The following is a 23801-nucleotide window of genomic DNA, read 5'->3' as shown; positions in this document are numbered from 1 at the left end:
TTGTAAGCATGATTCCATGCTAATGTTAGCATTTAGCTCAAAGCACCATTGTGCCTAAGTACAGCCCATGGATACGGCACAACCGCTCAGCATTGGTGCCAATTTTTCCTAGTGGCCACTTGCGTTATGCAGCATAAAATCCCCGGCAGCCCAAAAAGCATTTTCCCCATAAACAGTATAAAAGAGACAAGAGGACACCTCCAACTGCAAACAATCACTACTCTTTGTACTATTAATTTTTAATCCATGAAGGTTCTATATTTGTAAAACTTTTCTCGAGCCTGGGAAATGTCCTTATGTAAAGTCTATGGGCAAAAGTCAGTGGGCCAAACAATGCAGAAGCAAACCCAGAAGCTAGAGAACTGTTTTGGTTTATGTGCTCAGCAAGCAATTTTCATTAAATTGAATAAGCGCCATCGTTGAGTCTGGTATCCAGATCTTATAATACATCTACAGAACAGCCTCACTGAGCAGCTAGTATGAGTATGGAGCCTTGTTTTTCTACATATTGACTCAGTTACAAAGGCACAGATGAGGTTTTTACCAGAGAGGCTGTTTGTTTCCTCTTTGTGTTTCCAGTTTTGTGTGAAGATGCTTGCTCAGCAGCATTATTTCTCTGCCACAGTGCTTTACAGGCCGACTTGTCTATTAGAAGAACCTGTTTGAATCATGTCCCCCTGCAAGATGGGAGGGCTGTTAATTCCCAGACTGTGAGTAAGTGTACGCTGCAGCTCTGTCCTGGTTTAACTTCACTGGGTTTGATCATGCTTTAGCTTGATAATAAGGAGCATTAAATTCTACAAAGAGGCATCCTCACAATGCAGATTGCTGCTTTTAATGACTCCCTCCGACCCTCTCGGGATCTTAAATAATGATCTCACTCTCAGAGGCTTACAGCACACAGCTCACAACTCACACAGCATGTCATTATATCACCTACTGAGGGATAAGTGGAGTATTGACTTAGCAAAATGAAACTGCCGCGTTTAAGTGATCAAGTGGCATCTGTACCTCTTTATTCCTGTTGTCCAACAAAGACAATTCCTCACCTAGTTTCACCCTGAGGGCTGCACCAGAAAACTGCAGACTTTAAAGGATCATTCCAGTCAGTTTTTTTATAACGTAAGGCGCTTGTGATAACTTAGCAAGTTTACTGACGTTAGCTAAGCGCCACCCTGCTTAGTCACTGTTGCCTCGCCTTAAAGGGAAAGGTCACAATTTTTCAAGTCTGTCTTAAAACAAAAGTTGAGGTCAGGTGTCCAAATGAACATTGAAACATGTTTTTCTTGCTGTAATCATTCCTCCTGTTCATACTGACCATTAGATCATAATACACTTACAGTGTAAGTGATGAAAGCCAAAATCCACAGTCCTCCTTCTGTGCAAAAATATATTTAAAAGTTAATCTGCAGCTAATATGAAGCTTCAGCGTCCAAATGAGTCAAATCAAGTAGATATCTTTCATTATTACAGTCTTTTCAGTGCCAAAGTCCCTCTTTTTGTTACTATACTTCCAATGCAGCTCAACAGGGAAACACTGTCCGAGGAAACACAAAGAGGGAATTTGATGCTAAAATGACTGTTTGGACACACTGTGGATTTTGGCCTCCATCACTTACACTGAAAGCTCATTTAAAAGGAGATCTTTAATGGCCAGTATGAACAGGAGGAATGATTACAGCGAGGAAAAGATCTTTTTAAGTTTTAAGATCTAGATTTCCAATCTAGCATTACACATGAAGTTTACATACAAAGTAATACTACATAGTAATATTTTAAAAACAATAAGTATTCATTCTCACACATTAGTAACCAAAGCAGACTTCATTTTTAGCTATTCTAAGCTGTTATCAGCTGTATTTACAGTAGCTAACGTTAGCTAATGTTAGCTAATTAGCTAACGTAAACGCCGGGAGTTGGTTGAGAACTCCATTTTCTGAATTGTTTGTTGTTTTCAAACAGTATGTTTCAGTTTTACAGGAGAAAAGGCTTAGAGGATGAGGACCTGTGTTTGCCAAACATATTTGGAGAGAAAAAAAATGAAAGTAAGCAGTAAAAATATGATCCAGACTGTTTGTTTTAAACATCCATCACAGTTTACAGGCTTTGGCCTAGCATACTCATATCGCTGTGCATTATTACCGGCGTTGTGGATGTGTTCACCTTCAGTTTGACCTAAAAATAAAATAAAATGCCTTGTTTACAACCTGTTCTTGTCTCCCTCTGACTTCTTTATAGCTATGTCAGGGTTATCTAAGTTCTGTTATCATAATCAAAAGACAGGATGGTCAAAACTACGAAAATAAGACTGAAGTTGCAATAAACCAACGAAGAAAGAATTGCATTTTTACTGAGAACACTGTAATATTCACTCATCAGTTGTAGGATTCTCAAATGTTTGTTCATTGTCGTGATAAAATTAGATCTGGCTCCAGGCTGCCAGGTGTGTCAGGAAGCTCTACTTTCTCTCTCTCTCTCTCTCAGCCTCTCCCATCTCTAACTAATCACTGGAGGCCACATCTCTTTCTGCCACATCCTCTAAACAGACTTACAACTGTTCAGTCGGGAGCAACGCGGCGGCAAAATAAGGTTTCAGTCCACTCTGCGGCGGCGTGAAATAAGAGCGAAGGTTCGGTCGGTGTGTGTGTGTGTTGTTTTTTAACGGTCGAGGCGGATTCTGTGATTTTCCAAAGACATCAATCTCTATCATGTCTGGTTTGTGTGATCCTCTCTCTTCGCTCTCTCTCTCTCTCTCTCCCGCCACTTGTGTCGCCATCTGTTCTCGATTAATGTGAGTTACGAGCAGTAATTGAAGCATCTGTTCATCCAGTGAGCATCCTTTGCTCTGACACCACAACGCCTCCCTCTCTGTTCGCCGTTATGTCTCTCTCTCTCTCTCTCTCTTTCTCTCAAACACACACACACCACACACACACTCCAATATTGTTTTTCTTTTCCATAAGCCTCCAAGAGCTCCCACAGTACTTATATATATATATATATATATATATATATATATATATATATATATATATATATATATATGAACACAGAAAAAAAACACACACGAATACAAGTACTTGAGCTGCAGTCACACACACACACACACACATTGTCTCTCTTATTGATCACTTCACTTAAACTGACACGGAGCTGCCAGCTGATGTTGAAGAGCCTGTCTAAGTGCTCGATTGGGAATCAGTGTGAAATACCTGCAACCCAGACACGACCGCTGCAGTTTGTGAAGAAGAAGACTCTTTAATCTGGGATTTTGTCTAGGGTGAAAAAAATGAGACAGGTAATGTGTTTAGGTGTGTTTGTGTGTTTGTGAGACTGTCTGGACTGTTACCCCCTGTATGTGCTTAGCAGGCAGCGTAGCCAGACAGAGCTAATAGGCAGGATGTGTGTGAGCGGGAGGCTGGAGGTGGTGGTGGTGGTGGTGGTGGTGGAGGCAGACTCTTCCTGCTGTCACTTTCTGTCTGGCTCTGGCATGTTTACACCCATGATGGGGGTATAAAGCTCTGACACACACACACATACACACACTCACCTATTGTGCCATACACACACACACAGTCATGCAGAGATAACTCGCTATGATTATAACTTTTCCCTCCTCTGATGTAATCATCCTCATCTGACTGAAATTATCTGCTTCCCCAATCAAGGTGAAAGGAAAAATGTGGCTGGTTTTTTTAAAAAATTTTTTTAGTCAAGAATAGGATATGCATGCCTAAAAAGCCAAATCAGTGTGAAGGCGACAGATTTGAGGGGCAGCGCTAAGTAGAGGTAGGCAGACAGGTGGGGTGCCCATATGTCACCCTCAGCTACCAGCCCGGATCTTCATCCCCGCTTTCCTCTCCAGCCTGGACGAAGGTCAGAGAGCAGGCTGCTGTCTCTCTCTTCCCAGCATGGACGCTTGGCATCGTCGGTGCCAGGAGCTAAAACAGAGCCGCCCATCCTGCCTTTGTCAACTTAGCTTTTCACTGATTTTGTGATGAATGTCTGTTGTTTTTTTTAAGGCAGTAATTTCCAGCTGATCTAGCCTCAAGGTGTGCACAGATGAATTTTCACCTTGCTTCATTTACTGCACGTATTTGACCCCCAAACAGCCAAAATACTAACCTTACGTTAGCTGTAAACTAGCTCCGGCTAAACTCAGACCTCACCAGAAACGCTGGTTCTTTCTGTTGTTTCCTCTCCTTTTTCTTCTCGTCTCTGTACATTAATGAAGCAGATTCAGAAAGCACTGGGATACACGCAAACTGGGAACTGGGAGTCACTGGTACCACTGCTTCCAAATAATTTATATCAATCACACACTTCAGAGCTGCGCTGCAACAGCTGAGGTGGAGCAAAAACAGGGGAGAGTAAAGCTCGGTTTACGGTCGATCAGAACTGGTTCTTACAAAGTGTTTATAGTTGTTCACTCGAAGGCAAAATGAAAAGCTGACTGTCATAGAGAGAGGAAGGGGGACGGGGAGACTTGATATCATTAAAATACGGAGCTTACGGCGCATATTTTCAGACAGTCTCTCCTGGAAGGCAGTCGTAGTGTTGCACTCAGATGTTGAAATGTGAAAAGTGACAGAAATAATTGTGTCATGAACGAAAAAGCAGAGCTAGAGAGAGAGAAGCTTTCTCACCTCCGCACAGCTGAACAGTCACTGCGTGAAGTGGGTGTGAATGAATGTCGGCTTGTCCGTTTTTGGAAAGTTACAAAAATGGCCGTGCACGGCGCCGACTCATCCGCTGTCAGTTGCGTTAGTGTCTGAGTTTAGTGAATATGTGTAGTTTGCCAAACTGGGAGTCAGAACTGTGAGTCATTCGCACGGCTGCATCCAGATAATTTTTAACAATCACTTTAATTTTCACTCGTAGACGCAGTGAAACACTCTGTAGGATCTTGTAGAGGAGAGCAGTGCTGCAACAGCTGAGGTGGACAAAGATTGGATTTTGATCGAGTTTATTTTAGAGCTGCAAGAATTAATCAATGGATAGAATGTTAGTCCAACTATTTTAACAATCGATTAAAAGTGACTTTTCCAGCAAAAATACATGGTTAAAGGTTCTTAGATGTAAGAATTTGTTTCTTTTCTTGGTTTTACATTTCTGTAAATTGAATATATTTGGTTTTTGGACTGTTTTTCGGACAAAACAAGACATTGGATGGCGTCATCTTTTGCTCTATGTGATGGTCATTTTTTATTGTTTTATAATGTTTCACAAACCAAAAGATTAATAAAGAAAATAATCGACAGAAGGGCTGCAACTAATGATTGTTTTTTTTTTTCTCCATTTATGGTTATGTCTGTAAAATGTCAGAAAATAGTGGAAAATGCATGTAAGGTGACGTCTTCATTCATATTTTTTTGACCGACCTTTAGTCCCAAACCCAAAGATAATCAGTTTACTATCATGTATGATGAAGAAAAGCATTAAACCATTAAATCTGAGATGTAATAACTGTAAAAACTGCAAATCTTTGGCATTTTTGAATAAAAAAAAATACTAGACTACTCTTTACAGCTCTAATTTACAGATGAATCAATAATGAAAATAATTGTCAGTTGCAGCCTTAGTTTATTTTAGCAGATACCCTTCAAGAGACCGCAGGCAGAGCAAGGCAGAAGAATAACTTCTTTATTTGAGATTCCTGCAGGAAAAAACAAAGCTGGCAGGTCAAAGCAAAACTGAACATCTCTGAGCCGAGCTGAGCGAGGGATCCAACACAGACTGAACTGCAAACAGGACTAAAATACCAACTGAACTAACAAGGAGATGAGGTGCAGGTGGGGAGATGGGTGGAGAAACTCAAATGAGGCGAATAAGGAGATAAAACAAGAGAACAGGAAAGAAGCTGATAGGCTGTGGAAAACACTGCTGAATGCAGGACAGGTGTGGAGGGAAAAACAGGCTGGAGACACAGGAGGAAAAACCCAGAAACACAATGAACACAGTCTAACTAATAAAGCCAACTACAATGATATCATGCCAGACGCCTGTACTAAGAAGCAGGATTTGAGGTTAGCGACCACTGACCAATCAGATCACTGGAAATAAAGAGTCATCATTCCTCACAGGATCCCGACATGGACAAAAGCCCCTGAGTTTACAACAAAGTGACAAGTTAAAAAAGAGCAATATATATTTTTATAGGTCAGTAGAAACATTTTATTGTTCCAGACTTTCTATTTCCACTCTGGTTTTAAAACAGAGCTTCTAACAAAAACGGAGAGATCGTTAACGACGCTAAACACATAATGATGATTTTAGCTGCATTTTAATTGTGTAAACTTTATTTTCTCCCCCCAGAGTGACAGCTGATGATTTTTTTACACTGCAGCTCAGAATAACATGAGACAACTGAGTGATGATAACTGGAAATAAAAAAAAAAAAAACGAAAGATTGTCTTTTATTAGAAAAATAATCCACACACTGTTAATTGGCTGCCATGATTATAAATGCAACATTTGGGTCAGATAGACCTCATCAGTCATTAACTACTTTTCCACTCTTTGCTTCAGCAGCAGAAACAGTCTGGCGTTACTTTTAAGTCTTTTTATGTGACACATTGAGAATGGTTTCTTCATCATCCAACTAAATAGCGATAAAATACTTAAGCCATATATAATAATTCCATGTATTTTAAGCCTTAACCTACTTTTGATATGTGGAAATTATTGCTAGTGTTTCTACAGATTCTTATTCTGTTGTATGATGATTTATATTTCACCTCGTTGAATATGACTTTTTGCTTTTGGTACTTGGTGTCACCGTTTCATCTCATATCATATAAAGTTAATTCATGGTCCTGATGATGTTGATAGTGATTAACAACCCCGCCTCGTAGTTCAGAGGGTTGTACTACGAAGCAAGTTCAACATATCCAGGCTTTCTTTGTGTGAGCTGGCTCAACAAACTCAAGATAAGTGGTATCACGACAGTGGTTTGGTGTTAACTCAGGCTTTCTGCTTCAGAGTCTGTGCGCGTCCCTGTGAAAGGGGGCGTTTGGTGCGTCATTTGACACATAGAGAGGAATTCTGGCAATTGCTGATTGTGTGAATTCATTAATTATTAAACTAATATACTTATTTACCACTCAATGCACTCTCCGAGCCTCCCACATCCACAGCTCTTGAACTTTAACCCTCCTGTTGTCCTCGGGTCAAATTTGACCCGTTTTCAAATGTTTTTATATCAGAAATATGGATTTCTTTCATCTAATTGCCTGAAAGTCACATGGACGGTTCCATACCACACACTTTACAAGTAAAAGTAATGATCACTATTTGTAGCATCTGTGGACTTTTGTCCTCCCGAGTCAAAATTGACCCGGGAGGACAAAAGTTGCACGGTCGACGGGAAGACAACAGGAGGATTAAACTTTATGCAGCAGATTTAAACATTATTCTCAAGAAGTGCATTCAGATCTGACTCTGTCCCATAATGAAGGATCAGTGGAAATCACTTTGGCCAAATCAAAGTGAAATTAATATTATATATTTAATATTATCTGTGATAAATACCAATACACTAATCCATTTTATTCCATTTTTTGTTCAAAGTATTTCTTCATTAGTTTCTTGTTTATTATTCATTTTTATTTTTTTTTTAATTTGAAATAATTTGATATGTTGTAACAAAATCCCATCCCACAAGTAACCCTAACCTCTTGCACCATTACAAATTTACAATATGACATATCAAATAATTGTAAGTATGATAAAAGACTAATCAGTTTTCTAATTGTTGTTCTAATATCTGCAGTAACAGCAGTGTTAAACAGATCTGGCAGCAAATCAGGTAGTTAGTGAAAGGGCGGCGCTTTTTATTGCTGATTTAAGCCGAAACTCGGAACATAACCTGCTCCGGGTCAGGTTAAGTTTGCAGTATAAGTTACCATGGTGATGTGACTTACTTGACTTAATCCTCTTTACCCTGTTGAGGGGCGTAGGGCGTCCACCAGAGCTCTCCATCTCACTCTCTTCTGGGCCTTTGCTTCTCGCCAGCTCACTCCGATGCTCTTCAGGTCTTGGAGTGTGGAACATCTCCAGGTGTTTCTCGGCCTAAGAGCTTTAGTCTAGTGATGTTGTTTGAGTCCTTCCTCAGGGTATGCCCTATCCAGTTCCACTTTCTCCTTTTGATGGTGGTAGCTATGCTTTCCTGGTTTGTTATCCTCCACAGCTTCTCATTTGTGGTTTTGATGGGTCACCACAGCTTGAGGATGTACCGCAGGCATGTAGGGGTTTAGGCTCAACATACTTTGCTAACCCATTAATCTCGCTTCGTAGTACACCCCTCCGGTTATCTGGACGATGTTAGGCTCAGTGAAGCCAGTTAACTAAAAGATATCCTGGATATGTTGGACTTGCTTCGCAGTACGAGCCCCAGAAGTTGATACAACTTATAACAGCCAACTCCAACTCAGTCGAGTCTTAACATAACAAGGAGAAAAGGCTGAAAGTCTCTGATGGAACATCTCTGATATGTAACATAATGTTTCAGAAATTTACTACATTTTAAGCTTCATTTTATGACTTAAGTCGACCCAAGCTCGTGACCCACGGTCCACCTTTGGACCTTGACCCTCCAGTTGGCACCCATTGTTTTCAGAGATGTGGCTCCAGCTGTAATTACCAACCATTTATCCCACTTTGTGTTAATCAACAGTGAAACGACAACGCACACGGCTCACGCTCTGCTCCGACACCGACACACCGAGAGCCCTCTGAAGGCTTAATGCATTAGATTATAACGTAACCCCACCCACCCACCCACCACCCCCGACTCCTTTCATTTCAAGTGAAGCTGTCTGAAGACGAGGACAGGACAAAGACCGTGCGGGTGCAGAAAGAGTAGCAGGCGGGACAGGAGCTGCCATGTAATCTAATTCCTCTCCTCTTTGTCTTCATTCATTCGCTGTCATGACAGATTACGCTTAAATGGGAGGAAAAGAGAGCAGGATGATAAATGAGAGAGAAAAAAGAGGAGGGATGAAGAGGAAGAGAGAGGTAGACAGCACAATTAAGTTACAGTCTGGTCGGCAGTGAGAGAAGAACAGAGTGGCGTTTGTGTTCGATCCTCCTCATGAATTTGATGTCATGATTCATTGTCTCTAACCTTGCTGTGAAATGCGTGACGGGTCCTAATGAAGTGAGTGCTGGATGTGTGTGTGTGTGTGTGTGTGTGTGTGTGTGTGTGTGTGTGCTACAGTATGTACGCTGTATCAGTGCTGCTTTACTGGTTGGACTCAGGGTCAAGCAGGATGGCCTTTTAATTATTACAATGATGTGGATATCAATAGAAACAGTTCTTAAGAGTTTATAAGTATCCATATGTACCTTTTGGGATGTCCCAAAATGTTCTTAAATTCAATGATGACAAAACCGAACCGTCCACCAAATTCTGTCAGGTCTTTTGGAGCAAACCTTGCTGATCTGTCGATGAACATTACACAGTCTGCTAGGTTTTGAGAATCAAGTCAAAAATGTTGTGAAGTTGTGTCTCTAGAAAGATGAGAACTCCCGCAACACTTGTAGTATGAGGAACAACTTAATTAGTTGACCTACACGTTTCTGCTTGTGGCCTTCATCGGGGTCATCATAAAACACATTACAAACACCATTTAAATAAGTTTGGTATGGAAAAAGGTAAAAAAAGTTAAAAAAATATAAAAGACAACCAATCATGTATAAATAGACACATATCAGCCAATGGGACATCTACAAAGATGGGTTGGATATATGGTCATGTGGTTGTGGAAGTTGTGTTTCTACCAGTTGAAGATCATCTCAAAAATCAGGTCATTTTTATCTTTTGCTGATCTTCAAAAAAACTATTCGTGCTTTTATATTTTCTCGACTCGACTATTGCAAAGCACCTTATTCAGGTATCAGCCAGGGCTCCCTTCACCGTCTCCAGCTGGTCCAAAATGCCGCTGCTCGTCTCATTACTGGGACAAATAAGTATGAGCACATCACCCCCGTGCTTGCCTCCCTACACTGGCTCCCAGTTAGCCTTCGTATTGATTTTAAAATTTTATTACTTACCTTTAAGGCGTTAAACGTCCTTGCTCCCAGTTACATATCTGCACTACTGAACTGGTATGTGCCCCCTCGACCCTTAAGATCCGCAGATGGAGCCCTGTTGGTCATTCCCAGATCACAGCTTGTGACAAAGGGTGGTCGGGCTTTTGCTGCCAGAGCCTCCGACTCTGTGGAACTCCTTGCCCACTGACTCTCTAGGTCTCTTTAGCTTCTTTTAAAACTCGTTTTAAGACTTTTTTCTTTGTGACAGCTTTTGGAAATGTTTGATATGTTTTAATTACTGTTTTTACACCTATTAATTGATGTAATTTTATCTTATTTTGTGCATTCTATTGTCCTATCATTACTATTATTTGGCATCTTCTATTGTACTTCTGCCTTTACCTCTTTGTTCCTCTTTGCTTATTTTATCTGCTTTGTTGGTTTTATTTTCCTTTGTAAAGCACTTTGTAACATTGTTAAGAAAAGTGCTATATAAATAAAATGTATTATTATCATTATTATCATATGTACCTAATAATTATACTTATATAATGTTTTTTAAGATTTTTAGCCATATTAGCTGCAAGGCTTTACGGATGGAAATGTTTAGTCAGTCAACTGTTGACAACTTCACAGTTTTTCAAGCCTGTTTTAAAACAACAGAAGCATAAATGAGCATAGAAATCGTTGTTTTCTTGCTGTAATCGTTCCTCCTTGTTCATACTGGCAATTAGAAGATCCCTTCATAATGCACTTACAATGTAAGTGATGGGGGGACAAAATCCAGAGCCCTCGTTTTGAACAAAAATGCATTTTATGTGAGGATAACATGAGGCTTCAGCAGTCTGACTGAGTCGAATAAAGTGGATATCTTCCACTGTAACATTCTTTTTATTCAAAAATTCCCTCTTTGTGTCTCAGCGGACAGTTTGTCTGTTCAGCTGCAGTGGAAGGATCAGAACAAAAAGAGGGAATTTGGCACTAAAAAGACTGTAACGTTGAAAGATATCTACTCGATTTGACTCATTTAGACAATTTGGAAGCTTCATATTAGCTTCAGATAATTTTTTTTTACATTTCTGCACAGAACAAAGACTGGATTTTACCCCCCATTACTCACATTGAAATGAAGGAATCTCTTAATGGTTATTGCAGCAAGAAAAACATGCATAAATGTTCATTTGGGCTCCTGGCTGTTGTTTTAAGACACACTTGAAAAATTGTGAACCCGTCCTTTAACAACTGAATTCATTTTTAACTTTTCATTCCATATTTTTTTCTGCCTTTTCCCTTTTTTCTTTGCAGGATTCATCACCAGTTGTTCATGATTATACACATTGAATTTGAGATTTTCTTTTTTGTTTTGGGGAGGATTTTGTTTAATCCCCTTAATAACGGCCTCCTTCCTCCCTTGCACATATCTATTCAGTTTTACTATCGAGCGTGAAAGTTCATTGTTGACTTTGGAAAACGCAAAATAAATGATGATTTGACTAAATAATCCTAACACAATGATGGAACTCATGATGGAGTTTACACAGTTCATGAACAAAAAAAATCGAGGATACGCACTGAACTCCCCCTTTTTTCCTTCTCCTTCTATTGAAACAGACAGATGGTAGAACTTCAAAATCGATAAACAAAATAACCTGGAAAGTCTGCTCGACCTGAAACGTCTGTGTATTAAATAATCTTTTCTGCATTAGTCACGCTGTGCAGACTTTCCAGTTTGTGGAGTTTGCACAGTTGCCATGGCGATAGCTCACCTGTAAGAGAGTCCCATTGGCGTCTGGTGGTCCCCAGTGATCGTTCCCCCTGTTTTAACCTTTTTATTATATTTCTTTTACCCTGACGTGCAAAATACAAACAACCACAGTTACATAATTCTAGAGGTCTGTGTTGCATAAGTGGATCAAAATGAAAATTAAGCCCTTAAACTGTCAATTTCTTCTTTCCGCAGGCCTACTTTCGCCAAGGGGTTGCCCTGCAGTACCTGGGTCGTCATGCCGACGCCCTGGCAGCATTCGCCTCCGGCCTCGCCCAGGACCCCAAGAGTCTCCAGCTGCTTGTAGGCATGGTGGAGGCTGCCATGAAATCACCCCTCAGAGGTGCTGTACAGTAGGCTCGTCTGACAGCAACACATGCTGTCTGTCGGTTTTTTTTCATCTTTCTTTCATCTTTCCGTTCGCATATTTTACAAGAACGTGAGGCTGATTTCAACAGACAGAAGCAGTCGATCAAGCAACAGATGATGACTCTGTGTTTGAAAGTTGTAGGAGGAAGGAGAGTGAGATGTACAGTAGGAGGTGGGCGTTGAGGGGGGGGAGGAACTGTCAAGTCACCACTTTTCTTTTGTTCTTTTATTTAATAACCCTCCCCTGGAACCGAGATGAAAAAAAATAATAATAAAAAAGACGCCTCTGATGATTCAGTGAGAGAAATATTGAAATGTAGAACATAAATAAAACAAGCCAGTCAGATGAAATAGAAAGAGAAGCTCATAGAAGTTGAAATTGAACACAGTGAGCTTGAGATTGGGCTTCATCATCATCATCAGCAGCAGCAGCAGCATCCACTTGCTTCACTTGCTGACTTAATCTCAGTAGCACCTGTATAGTACCTGTATGTCAGGTACAAACACAGTGTCATAGAGGGAAGTCCAGATAAACTACGGGACATCTACCGCCAAGCAAACGCTGATGTCTGGTGTCTGAGACGATGTTCATCCACATCTACAGGTTCAGACAGAGAGTGCGGAGAGGCAGGTTACTGTATTAGTGCTGTTTACATCAGGATACGAGAGGAGTCTGGGTCACTCTCTGAGCTCAGGAAAGTCATAAAAGATAAGATCTACACAGAATATGCTTCTCTAATCACAGGATAGACTTCTTCTAGAGATGGAAGAACTTGACTCTCTTGATTTTTATTCTTGTTTTACAGCGATTTAACTTTTTCCTTGTTAAAAAGGTGATAATTTGTATAATTGTAATGCAAACGGTGAGGACATCTCTTTACCATCATGTTTGCAAATCTGCTACATGGGACTTCTTAGATGTAGAGCCAACAACTGATACCTATTTTGTTGCAAGTAAGTAACAAGAAGTTAAAGGGCAGACAGATGATAAGTTGTTCAGATTCATCAGATTTGAATAGTGGTGAAGATTTGGGTTTCGCTGGCAGAGCAAACGAGCCCTCGCTTGTCATTGCCTTCCAAAACTGTCATGGGCAACTAAAACTATGTTTTGGTTAAGGAAAAAAAAAATCATGGTTAAGAGAAATAGTCTTATTCGCTTTCTTACAAAGAGTTAGATGAGAAGCTCAATACCGCTCTCATGCCACAAAACACAGCGCCAGGCCGCTGTTCACGGAGAAATGGTTACAGCTCGTAACTCCCTGTAAAACTATAACATGTAATTAAGTATTTTATTTTTACATTTCTGTTATACAAATGAAATATAAGAGGAATATTTGTTTATTTATTAGTGTTTATATCATAGCTATATATAGCAGAATTTAACCAAAAGCACACATATGAAATGAAGTTATTGAAACATGTGGTTTGTGAGAACTCTTTAGCTGCAGTCTCAGTGTTGCACAATTATTTAAAGACCATTTCTGTGAAGTTGATCTAATACAGGGTTGCTCACACTTTTTTGGCTTGCAAGCTACTTTTAAAATGACTGTGTCAACATGATCTAGCAACCAAAAACACTCAATCCCATTGCTGAAAATATATAAAAAAAATATACCTTGTATTACTGCATGAACCCTCCACAGCACAATACATTTCAATAGATTTAGGGTCTCTACCTTGTTCTGATGATTTGCACTGAATGGAGTCAGCCAGGGTTGCATAATCCGAATAATAGCTGCTGGTAGCTAGTCTCAAGCATACCTCCAAATGATCATCAGTCATGGTGGAACGGTATTTATGACTTCATCATCTTCATGTGGGAAAAGGCTGAGTCACATAAATAAGTCGAGCCAAAAAATGCAGTCAATGAGGTAGCACATTTCCTCATGTTTGGATACTTTTCCTCCGTGAGTAAGTTCCAAAAACTGTTCAGCATGGGCCCGAGACTTCAACTGAATGTCAGCCTGCAGTGACAAGATCTCATCCTCCACCGCAGATGAGTTCATGTGAAACAGTGTAGTCATTTTTTGAGCCTCGTGTCTTCTTCAAATGGAAAACACATGAATGTAGCGATCGACTAAAGTAAAGCAGAGTCTTGAAACCGTTTGTCAATGTCTAACCGGACATTTTCAATCTGCTCTGAGGAGCGTGCGCTGTCAAGTTGTGCATATTCCTTCCTCTTGCTTCTCCGTCTCAGATGTGATGTTTTGGAAGTTCACCAAAATCTTGGCGCTGCAGCTTTGAAGACAGCTGTTGTAGTTTTCATTTGAAAGCATTAACTGAGCTGATCATGTCGGTCATACTTTTGTCTTTTCCTTGCAGCTCTTAAATTAAAGCTCATTCAACATGTTGGTCAGATCTGTTAAAAAAATGCCAAATCTAGCAGCCACTGATCGTCATCAAGTTGTTTGTGTTCTGCATGTTTAGTGCCAAGGAGAAACTCCCTTATCTACGGTTGGAGCTCATGAAATCTGCAAGAATTTGCCCCTATTCAGCCATCTGATGTCGGTGTGTAGCAAGAGGTCAGTGTGGTTGCAGTCAGTCTCCTCCAGATATGCACGAAACAGCCCTCTTTGAAGAGATCCTGCCTGAATACAACAGGCAATTCTCACTGACACGTCCGTGACCTCTTTGATGTTCAGCATTTTCACGCATAGTGCTTGTTGATGTGTTATGCAGTGATAGTTAAGGAAGTCAGAAGAGCGAGCCCACCATCGCAGGCGCACCATCAGTGGTGATTGACGCCAAGGTAGACATTGGGAGCAGGGTTTTGTTAACAGAGTTTTTGAATGTCTGAATAATGTTCTCACTCCGAGTGTTTTCTTTCATCGGTAACATTGTTAATAGTTCTTCCTTTGCTTTCATGTCTTTGAACACCGTCCTGACGAAAATGCACAATTGCTTAGGTCCATGGACTCATTGCTGCCTGAAATCATCAGTGTAACTGTGCTTCTGGATAACTGAACAGCTTTGATAGCGGATACTATTTCAGGTCTGTTTTTTAAATCCTGAAACGAGTCTGCTGCCTCAACGAAGGCCTCTTTTACCATTGGTCCATCTTGGAAGGACTTCTTACGTTGAATGATGGTACGACTTAACCAGAATGATGCTTCAGTGGCTGCCTTTGCTTTTGAATACAGCCTCATCTTTCACTTTCTCAACTCGCTTTTGGCAGGGAAGTCGCTGTCATAGATTTCACGAAAGGTTCGAAAGTGCCTTTCCATATTTCCTTTCTTTAGAATAGCGATGCTAGTTTGGCAAATCAGGCAAACTCACTTTGAATGGGATATGTGACAAAAAAGTCTTCCTCCCATTCTGCATGGAAGTGGTAAGTTTTCGGCGTCTCACTTGGTTCGGTGCTCATTTTTATATCATTCTTTTGCTTTTACATATTAATTTCAATTGGTTGGCTTGGTTGCTGTGAAGGAATGAGGTTAGCTTACTAGAGTTTTCTGTCTATTAGCTTTGAGAGACTTTAACAAGTTAGCTGTTATTGTAACCTAATGTACCAAAGTTCTCAACAGCAGCAGACTGGCCGCTCTTTATGTCAATCAAGTGGGAGATGTCATAGAGAGGAGAGACGAAAATATGAAAAAGCTGATATTAAAAGAATGGCATGAAATCTACCAGCATGGCCTCTGCAATCAACTGGTCAATTGCAATCGATGTATTGGGAACCCCTGACCCAATAGTTCCTGTTCTCTTCAAAACCGTAAAGATTATTTGAAGTTGGTCTCCAAGTGTTGAGGACATCAGGATCTAGGTTAAGTTTTTAGACAGTGGTTTAATTAGTGCAGACATTGCATCGCCAGAGGAAAGAGAGATATCAATAATAGTGGGCAGAGTGGATCCTAATAAGAATATAGTAAGAAGTATAGTAAGAAACTTAATGAGTTTGGCGAGAGTCACAGAGTGAGGAAGCTTGTTAAGCAGCTTGTATGTATTTACTTTATGCGTCATGTTGAGAGATGTTTGATTCACATTTTTGAGGAGAACCAGAGTTCTCATTAAGGTTTACTGCTAATCTTATTTATGATTTGGTTAAAATCCAGAGTTAAGAATCTTAAAAACACTCTACTGTAAAGGCGCTCTATTGGTTTTGCTGCCATGTTTATTAGCACAAATTAGCTTCTCGTGGAGCTCATGATGAAATATTTACAAGGTAGATTTTTGTGTCATTGATCTATCCGCCCCACAGATCAGAGTGCACTTTTATGTGCAGGTCTCAACTGCATAAGACGATGAAGGAAGAGTGCATACAATCGAGAATGGTTTGCAGGCTAGCATTGGCACAGGATTATGTTTTTGCCCTTCGGCAGTATCAGAATGAGAGCAGGGCTTCTTGGGAATAGCCTCCTGCTTGGCAAGCTACAGCAAATGTTTATGCACATTGAATTTTCCATCTCCTCTCACACTGGAGAGCATATCTGAGTATTCACAATTTTTCCCTTTGAGGTAGAACATTTGGATCCAAATGGAGCGTATTGAGTACAAAGTCAGTGACCAAATGAGAACTGCTTTTGCTTTTTGGGTTTTTTTTTTTGTTTTTTTCGGAGTAAGGCTTTTACAAAACACACAGAAGCTGTCAAGTTTCAGAAGTGCTGCAATAAGAATGCAGCAGGTGGAAAGGAAAGCACTCAGAGCGTGTTGTGATCAGTGGCAGCAGCTCTGACATACAGCAGTGGTAGGCAAATTGTGGCACGTGGGCCAAATTTGGCCCCACAACAAAAATATTTGGCCCCATAACGAAAGCTTTTCTATCTTTTCAATAATCTCTTACATTATTCTTCATAATTCTACAGTAGATAATGATGTAAACATGTAAATTCCAATAAATTTGACCTGTTAACCTCTTATAAACCTATAAACAAGATACATAACACAGGTACACAACATAATGTGGCAGTAACAGCACTTTGCTTCAACCACGAATGAAGTAGGCCACTGCTTAATGAGTGAGGATAAGCTATCAATTACGTTTATAGTCTATATTCATGTTTGAGTCATTTTTTGTCAAATCAGTATCAACATAAGAAGCTGTCTCTCTGTTTGCCGTCACTACTAATAGAAATCTGCCCTCAGATACAACCCTAAAACTGTTTTATGAATCCATTTTATTCTTGAATGAATTAAAAGAAATAAGCAAACAAAACATATTGGGTTGTGTTTTCACCGTGTCTGTAAACCATCACAGCCTGATTGCTGACCCCTGACATAAAGTATGTAAGAGAGTCCTTTCTGAGCTACTATAAAGTGCTCCTGTGCGGATCTGATGTAATCCAGGCTCTTAGCTAAGAGGCCTCGTATCAAGTGTTACCGGGAGTTGCAACGCCTGAGTAAACTGTTGGTAGGACAACATGTTTGCTGGTGTTTTAAACAGGATGACGTATTGTCGGGCAGAAGCTGAGCAAGTTGGTAGAAAGTGGAAACAATTCGTCCTTTGCTTATAAAGGGATATTTACAAAGCCTGAGGGGTGCAAAGTTTTGCATCACTGTGATGTTTTTACAGTTTAGCAGGGTATTTACGAAGACTACAGATGTAAATCAGTCCAGCCGCGTTTCATCTTCATTTGCATAAAGGCTGTTTTCATGCGTATTGTGCATGTCTGCAAAGGAACGAAGTGTAAAAGAAAGTATTTTCTGCTGCTAAACTTGGAATATTGGTTGAAGAGAAGAAACTTTTGGAGCTGCAAATGTGTATTCATCCTGCAAGAAGAAGGAAATACGTGAGGAAATGTTATTCAAATACATTTAGTTTAATATGAAGATCATTGATTGAGTCATGAAAACTACATTTTTGCTGCTTAGTCTCTCTCTCTACCTCTCTCTGTGTCTGATAAAACAGGACCACAGATTTTTACACCTGCTGTTCCTAAACGTTAAATATCAGACACAATTTCCACACAGTCACAGTGATAAATCATGTCAGTTGTATAACTTTACATTCCCTCCAGGAACGTCTTAAAATACACTCACCAGCTCTTTATTAGGTACACCTGTGTAATCTAACGCAATCCAATACAACAGCTCTGCTGTAAATTCTACTTTTACAAAGCCTCTACATTTTCAGTTTTTGTTGACATTATTAGAAAGGTGATAATTCTACTTTATGTTTATGAATGAGGTCGTAGTGGGTGGTGGTGGTGTACTGGATATTTTCCATTTCCAATGGAGTGGACAGAATATTAGGAACACAAAGAACACAGCTTTTATTTGTGTTGTATTTCTTCTTTATTTTACCTGCACAAATCCCTCCTCATGCACTCTTTTAGCAAACAAGGAAAAATGCAATTTGAGTGTTTAGCGATCAAAGAAGGGCCACAAAATCTTAGTAAATATCCCACAGTTTCTTTTCCCTTATCACCCCCCTCCCATGGGGGGTGGTGCTGTGTCTTCCTCAAGCTCGGGTCCTCTACCAGAGGCCTGGGAGTTTGAGGGTTCTGCGCAGTATCTTAGCTGTTCCTAGGACTGTGCTCATCTGGACAGAGACCAGAAGAGCACTGGGTCACAGCCCCCAGTGCTCCAATTACCACTGGCACCGCTGTTGCCTTCACTCCCCACATCTTTTCTAGCTCCTCTTTCAGCCCTTGGTATTTTTCAAGCTTCTCTTGTTCCTTCTTCTTGATGTTGCTGTCGCTTGGGATTGCTATGTCTGTCACCACTGCCTTCTTCTGTTGTTTGTCAATCAACACGATGTCCCGTTGGTTAGCCATCACCAGTTTATCAGTCTGGATCTGGAAGTCCCACAGGATCTTGGCTTGGTCATTCTCAACCACCTTAGGAGGTGTCTTCCATTGTGACCTTGGGACTTCCAGCCCATACTCAGTGCAGATGTTCCTGAACACTATGCCAGCCGCTTGGTTATGGCGTTCCATGAATACTGTTCCTGCCTGCATCTTACACCCTGTTATTATGTGCTGAACTGTCTCAGGAGCATCTTTGCACAGCCTGCACCTGGGGTCCTGTCTGGCGTGGTAGATATATATATATAGTTGCCTTACAACCAATTCAAAAAAGCTTTTCACTATGTCACAGATGGTGGTTTTATTTGAGTGAAATCAGCAACTTTTTGAAGTTGTTGAACCTCCAGCAACTCCAAAAAGTTGCTGACCAGCATATACAGTTTATGTACAGTACCAGTCACACTTTATCATTCAAGTGAATGGGAAGGTGTATCCAAACTTTTTGACTGGTACTGTAAATAGTTGATATTATTGCCAAAAAAACAGAAAATCTACAGAATAAATGTACTCCCTGAGATCTTCCCTTTTTTATCCATAAGTTAAGTAATAGACTCAGTGAATATTGAATCTTTTTAATAATGTAGAGAAAGAAGACAGAATGCTTTCAGTGGATCATCTTAATTGTAAAAATGATGTAAAAATTAAAAACCCATACTTGGGTTTAAGTGTTCTGCTACGAACAGCATGTTGTTGCAAAATACAGTCAAATATGAACTGTGTTTTGTGTACGTGTCAAACTGTTTTGCTTCAACTCATATTCCACAAAGATTCCAAGTTCTTTCAGTACAAAGCAGAACTACAGCAGAAGAGACGGTATGTGAGGTCACAGCTCTGCTCTCTCTCTCTGCTCTACATCACTGAAACACCCTCAGGACCAAACATTAGCTCTAATTCTCTCTCCAATCACCCAGAAATGATTTACTGAAGGTTCAACAACTGCGTGCTCCTCCTCCATACCAACAGGCCTTCCTAGAAGAAGTATTATAAATGTTGCATGTTTTGAAAATGTTATAAGGCGATCAAGCAGAATTTTTTGTCTGCTGCAGCAACGTATCTGCTCTGTCATTCACTTGTTCTGTGTTTAATTTATATTTTAAATTCTTTCATTTCATGATGGCACCCTCTGGTTTTACATTATTTTTATTAAATACAGGTCCATCATCTGCTTACGTAGCTGGAGTCCTTATTTCAACACAGCAAATCAAATCTTTCCATGAAGCGATAACGTGTCGTTCTATCATCGGCAGAGCAGACGGTCACACTGAGCCTGATTGCATCCGGCTACACAACACAAGAGCCACAGACTCTGAACAACAACTCACATTAGCTTCCACATTAGTCTCCTTCTTATCTAACTTACAAACATGAACACACATCTTGTCCTGCAGCTTAGCTTGTTGAAGGACTTTAATTTATTCATTTTAATCTTCTGCTTTTATATTGTTTTCTGGATGTTTTTAACAGCTTTATTATGGAATATTCAGTAGTTTCTGGTTTTATTGTGTTGGTATTTATTTCCTACGTTTTGGTAGTTGTATTTTATTTGTTTACACATTATAACATACTATTACTAATACTATTAATACTATTATTATAATGTAAAATACTACAAAATCTTTTTATTATTATTTGATGTGTATACAGAGACATTCAGATATTATAAAAACACACTTTTACCTACTCAGCTCTACATGAATTTTAAGTAAACAAAAGCTTGTGCAGGGGGGGTAGGAAGCTAAAGGCTTATATAAAGAGCTCTCCAAAAAAAACTGAACACAAGATAAACAGAATCGCATAAATAAATATAATGAGGCATAGAAAGGCTACTACAAAATAAGTAATCAGTGTTGCTTGATTAGGATGGGAGAGCTATAATTTCCATGTTTTTAAAGATGAATAAATTGAACCCTTGAACTCCACCTCGCTCTGGTTTCCTTGATGATCACTTTGTTCAAAAAAATCAGATATGTTAGAGTTTGTGCATCCACTGCCTCCTTTAATCATACGACCACAAGCTGATGTCTGCAGGTAATGTTCAGTTGCTTTTCACGCTCTTGTTTGAGCGATCGGAGAGTTTCACAACAACCTCAGTGTGTCTCTGTTCGCTCCACCGTGCCAGAGCAAAGGATTCTTCACAGCCAGCGCCACTCCTCATGCAAACCAAGCATTTTTACAGTAATCTGAATATAAACTGTCACCTCTAAACTGCGTGTTAATCTCAGCAGAAAGATTCATTATAAAAATGCTGACTCATCAACTTTTTTTTTTCCTTTCATGACAAGATGAAATCATGTGGCATGATGAAATCATTTTGCCTTCACTGACAAAATCATGCAGAAAATATTATTTGAATATTAAACAATGTAATTTGTATTAGGAAATTAGCAAGGGAAATGCATGCTTATTGCTGCAGGCATGTTTTATTATTTTGAGAGACAGATTGGAATTTTGACACTGTCAGCATTGGATAAATGCTAGATGTGAATTTATGCAGCTTCTACATGAACAATTAAGATGGGAGATGCCTAAATTTTGCAAATGTCCTCTACATGCAGCGGTGCTGCTCTTTCCAATACACTTGACTGACAGGGGACTGTTTTTAAAATAGGTCAAAACACAATATTTATATTGTATTTTGCATGATTTACAGTTCAAAAATCTCCTTATTTAACTCATAGCACTTTATGCAGCCCCTTGGTTCAGCCTCTGTCTGAAACAGGCAGTTTTTGCTCCTGTCTCTTTAAGGCCCACTCTGTTCTGATTGGTCAGCCCCTGAAAGCTGCACCTCGGACAGGGGCTACGTAAACAAACAATAGTAGTTGAATTTTACTTCTTTTCCTCCTTTTTTACTCACTATCCAACTCTAAACTTCTCAAATACATCCGTACATGTTGGAGCCGGAAACTGATCAGAAATATGAGAGTGGACAACGTAAACAACACATGGAAACACCTTAGCAACAACCTTAGCAACAAAGTCTAAGGAACAAACTAGGTAGAAAAAACGCAAATGAAATGTTTAGAGCAGGTTGAAGCCCTGGCTTTTGACTTGTTATTCTATATTATATACCTATATACATATAATATTTATGACGTGTGTTATAAACCATTAATTGAGTGGACTTAGTAATCTTTTGTGCGTGTTTGCTTACACCTTCACAGACACACTTGAGCCCACCTACCAGCAGCTGCAGAAGATGAAGCTGGACAAGAGCCCATTCGTGGTCGTGTCCGTCATCGGTCAGGAGCTGCTGACCCACAGTTTCCACGGAGCGTCAGTCGTGGTGCTGGAGGCGGGGCTGAAGATCGGCACATGCTCGCTGAAGCTGCGCGGATCCGTCTTCTCGGCCCTGAGCTCCGCCTACTGGTCTCTAGGCAACACGGAGAAGAGTATGGCCTACATGCAGCAGGACCTGGAGGTGACCAAGACTTTAGGTATGGAAGAGGAGAGAATTATGGAGTGCAGAGTGTGAACAGATGGTGAGCAAAATGGTTTGAATTTCATGTACATCTCTGTTCTTCGCTTCATCTATAGGTGACCAATCAGGTGAATGTCGTGCTCATGGAAACCTGGGCTCTGCTCTCTTCTCCAAGGGCAACTACAGAGAAGCGCTGGCCAATCACAGAAACCAGCTAGTGCTGGCGATGAAGCTCAAGGACAGAGAAGTATGTTTGCATGCATGTGTGTGCTTCTGTTAGTGTTGAAAAGGGAGAATGTGCTCATGTATATTCATTGGATGACTCATGTTGTATAGATCTGCATTCACTCTTGGCTCAAGGTGCAGTACCCTCTGCCTGCGTAGGTCTCGGCTTGAGTGTTTTTTCTTCCAAAGTTGTTGAGTTTGTAAGAACAAAAACGAACTGCATATATTAGAAGTTAATATCAAAGTGTATTTAATTGATATTTGTCAGAATAACAACATATTTAATGTACCTACAGAGAATTATCAGTGACTCTGCAGCTCCTCTCGGCTTTATGGAGCTTTATAGTGAGTTTCAGCTCATTGTTTATCTGTCCGGCTGCAATTTTACTGTTTTGGTTCACTCTCAGCGCTCTCATAGCGTTGTTTTGGGCCACAGCAGGCAGCTGTTTTCATAGAAAAAGCTCTAAAAAAGCCACTGTACACTACCTGCTCAGCACCAAACAGCAATCAGACACAGTTAGCTGTAGACTAGCTGGTGAACATAGTGGAGCCTTTAGCAGCTAAAGAGCCAGATATTTCCCTCAGGAGTTGGTAGAGAGCAAAAACAGAGCTAAAAGAGAGTGAATATTGGACTGACATTCACCAGGTGGACAAGCAACTGTTTGCTAACAAGTTCAACATATCAAAAATCACTCAGTGTTAGTCTTGGAGCCGAGGAGAGCTGCAGGTGAGCCAACTGTCAATCACAGCTGTCAATCAACGCCCACACAGCAGACACCAAAGCTACTATAAGTCTTCAGATCTTATTAACGGAGCAATAATTTTCCAGGACACTTATTAGAGGGCCTGAATTTAGAGATTTAGATCATAATGACTCGTTGAAAACAATGATTGAATTAGTATTTCTAGAGAGAAGTTGAGGCTTTTTGAATGGGAGTCAGTTGCAGCCGGTATCTAACGGTAGTGTTGCACTTTAAGGTTCTTCCTCAAATCAAGATGCCGCTTGGCAATAACAGCCTGATTTTAGTGCAACACAGTCAGAATGTGAAAGATAAACAAGTTAACAGTTGATATTTGCAGCCAACCTCACAGCAAGGAGGGAACATTACCAAACTGAAAGCACAGAGCAGACTGAGAGTCAGCTCAGCAGGAGGATAGTTGCATAGCACATGTACAATATTGATTTTTTGTTTAGGAAACTTGATATGTGTAATTCTCAGAGTCGTACCTGTTAGTCTACAATATATAT

General features: G+C 40.1%; 1 protein-coding gene across 4 annotated transcripts in view; it reads left to right on the top strand.

Moving 5' to 3' along the window:
• Nucleotides 1-23801, top strand: part of ttc28 (tetratricopeptide repeat domain 28) — a 162895-nt gene that overhangs the window by 75762 nt on the left and 63332 nt on the right. For 2 of the 4 annotated variants that reach the window (XM_042394743.1, XM_042394745.1), the window contains 3 exons: nucleotides 11993-12140; nucleotides 22071-22343; nucleotides 22444-22574. In XM_042394743.1, the coding sequence (XP_042250677.1) occupies nucleotides 11993-12140; nucleotides 22071-22343; nucleotides 22444-22574 (552 nt within the window). Of the gene's footprint in view, nucleotides 1-3125; nucleotides 3299-7999; nucleotides 8059-11992; nucleotides 12141-22070; nucleotides 22344-22443; nucleotides 22575-23801 lie in introns of those variants that run through there. The other 2 variants (XM_042394746.1, XM_042394744.1) reach the window with 2 other exon arrangements.

Source organism: Thunnus maccoyii, chromosome 19, assembly GCF_910596095.1.
Source record: "Thunnus maccoyii chromosome 19, fThuMac1.1, whole genome shotgun sequence".
In the NCBI taxonomy this organism is placed as follows: Eukaryota; Metazoa; Chordata; class Actinopteri; order Scombriformes; family Scombridae; genus Thunnus; species Thunnus maccoyii.
The sequence above is the reverse complement of the archived record's forward strand: the minus strand, read 5'-3'. Positions and strand labels throughout refer to the sequence as shown.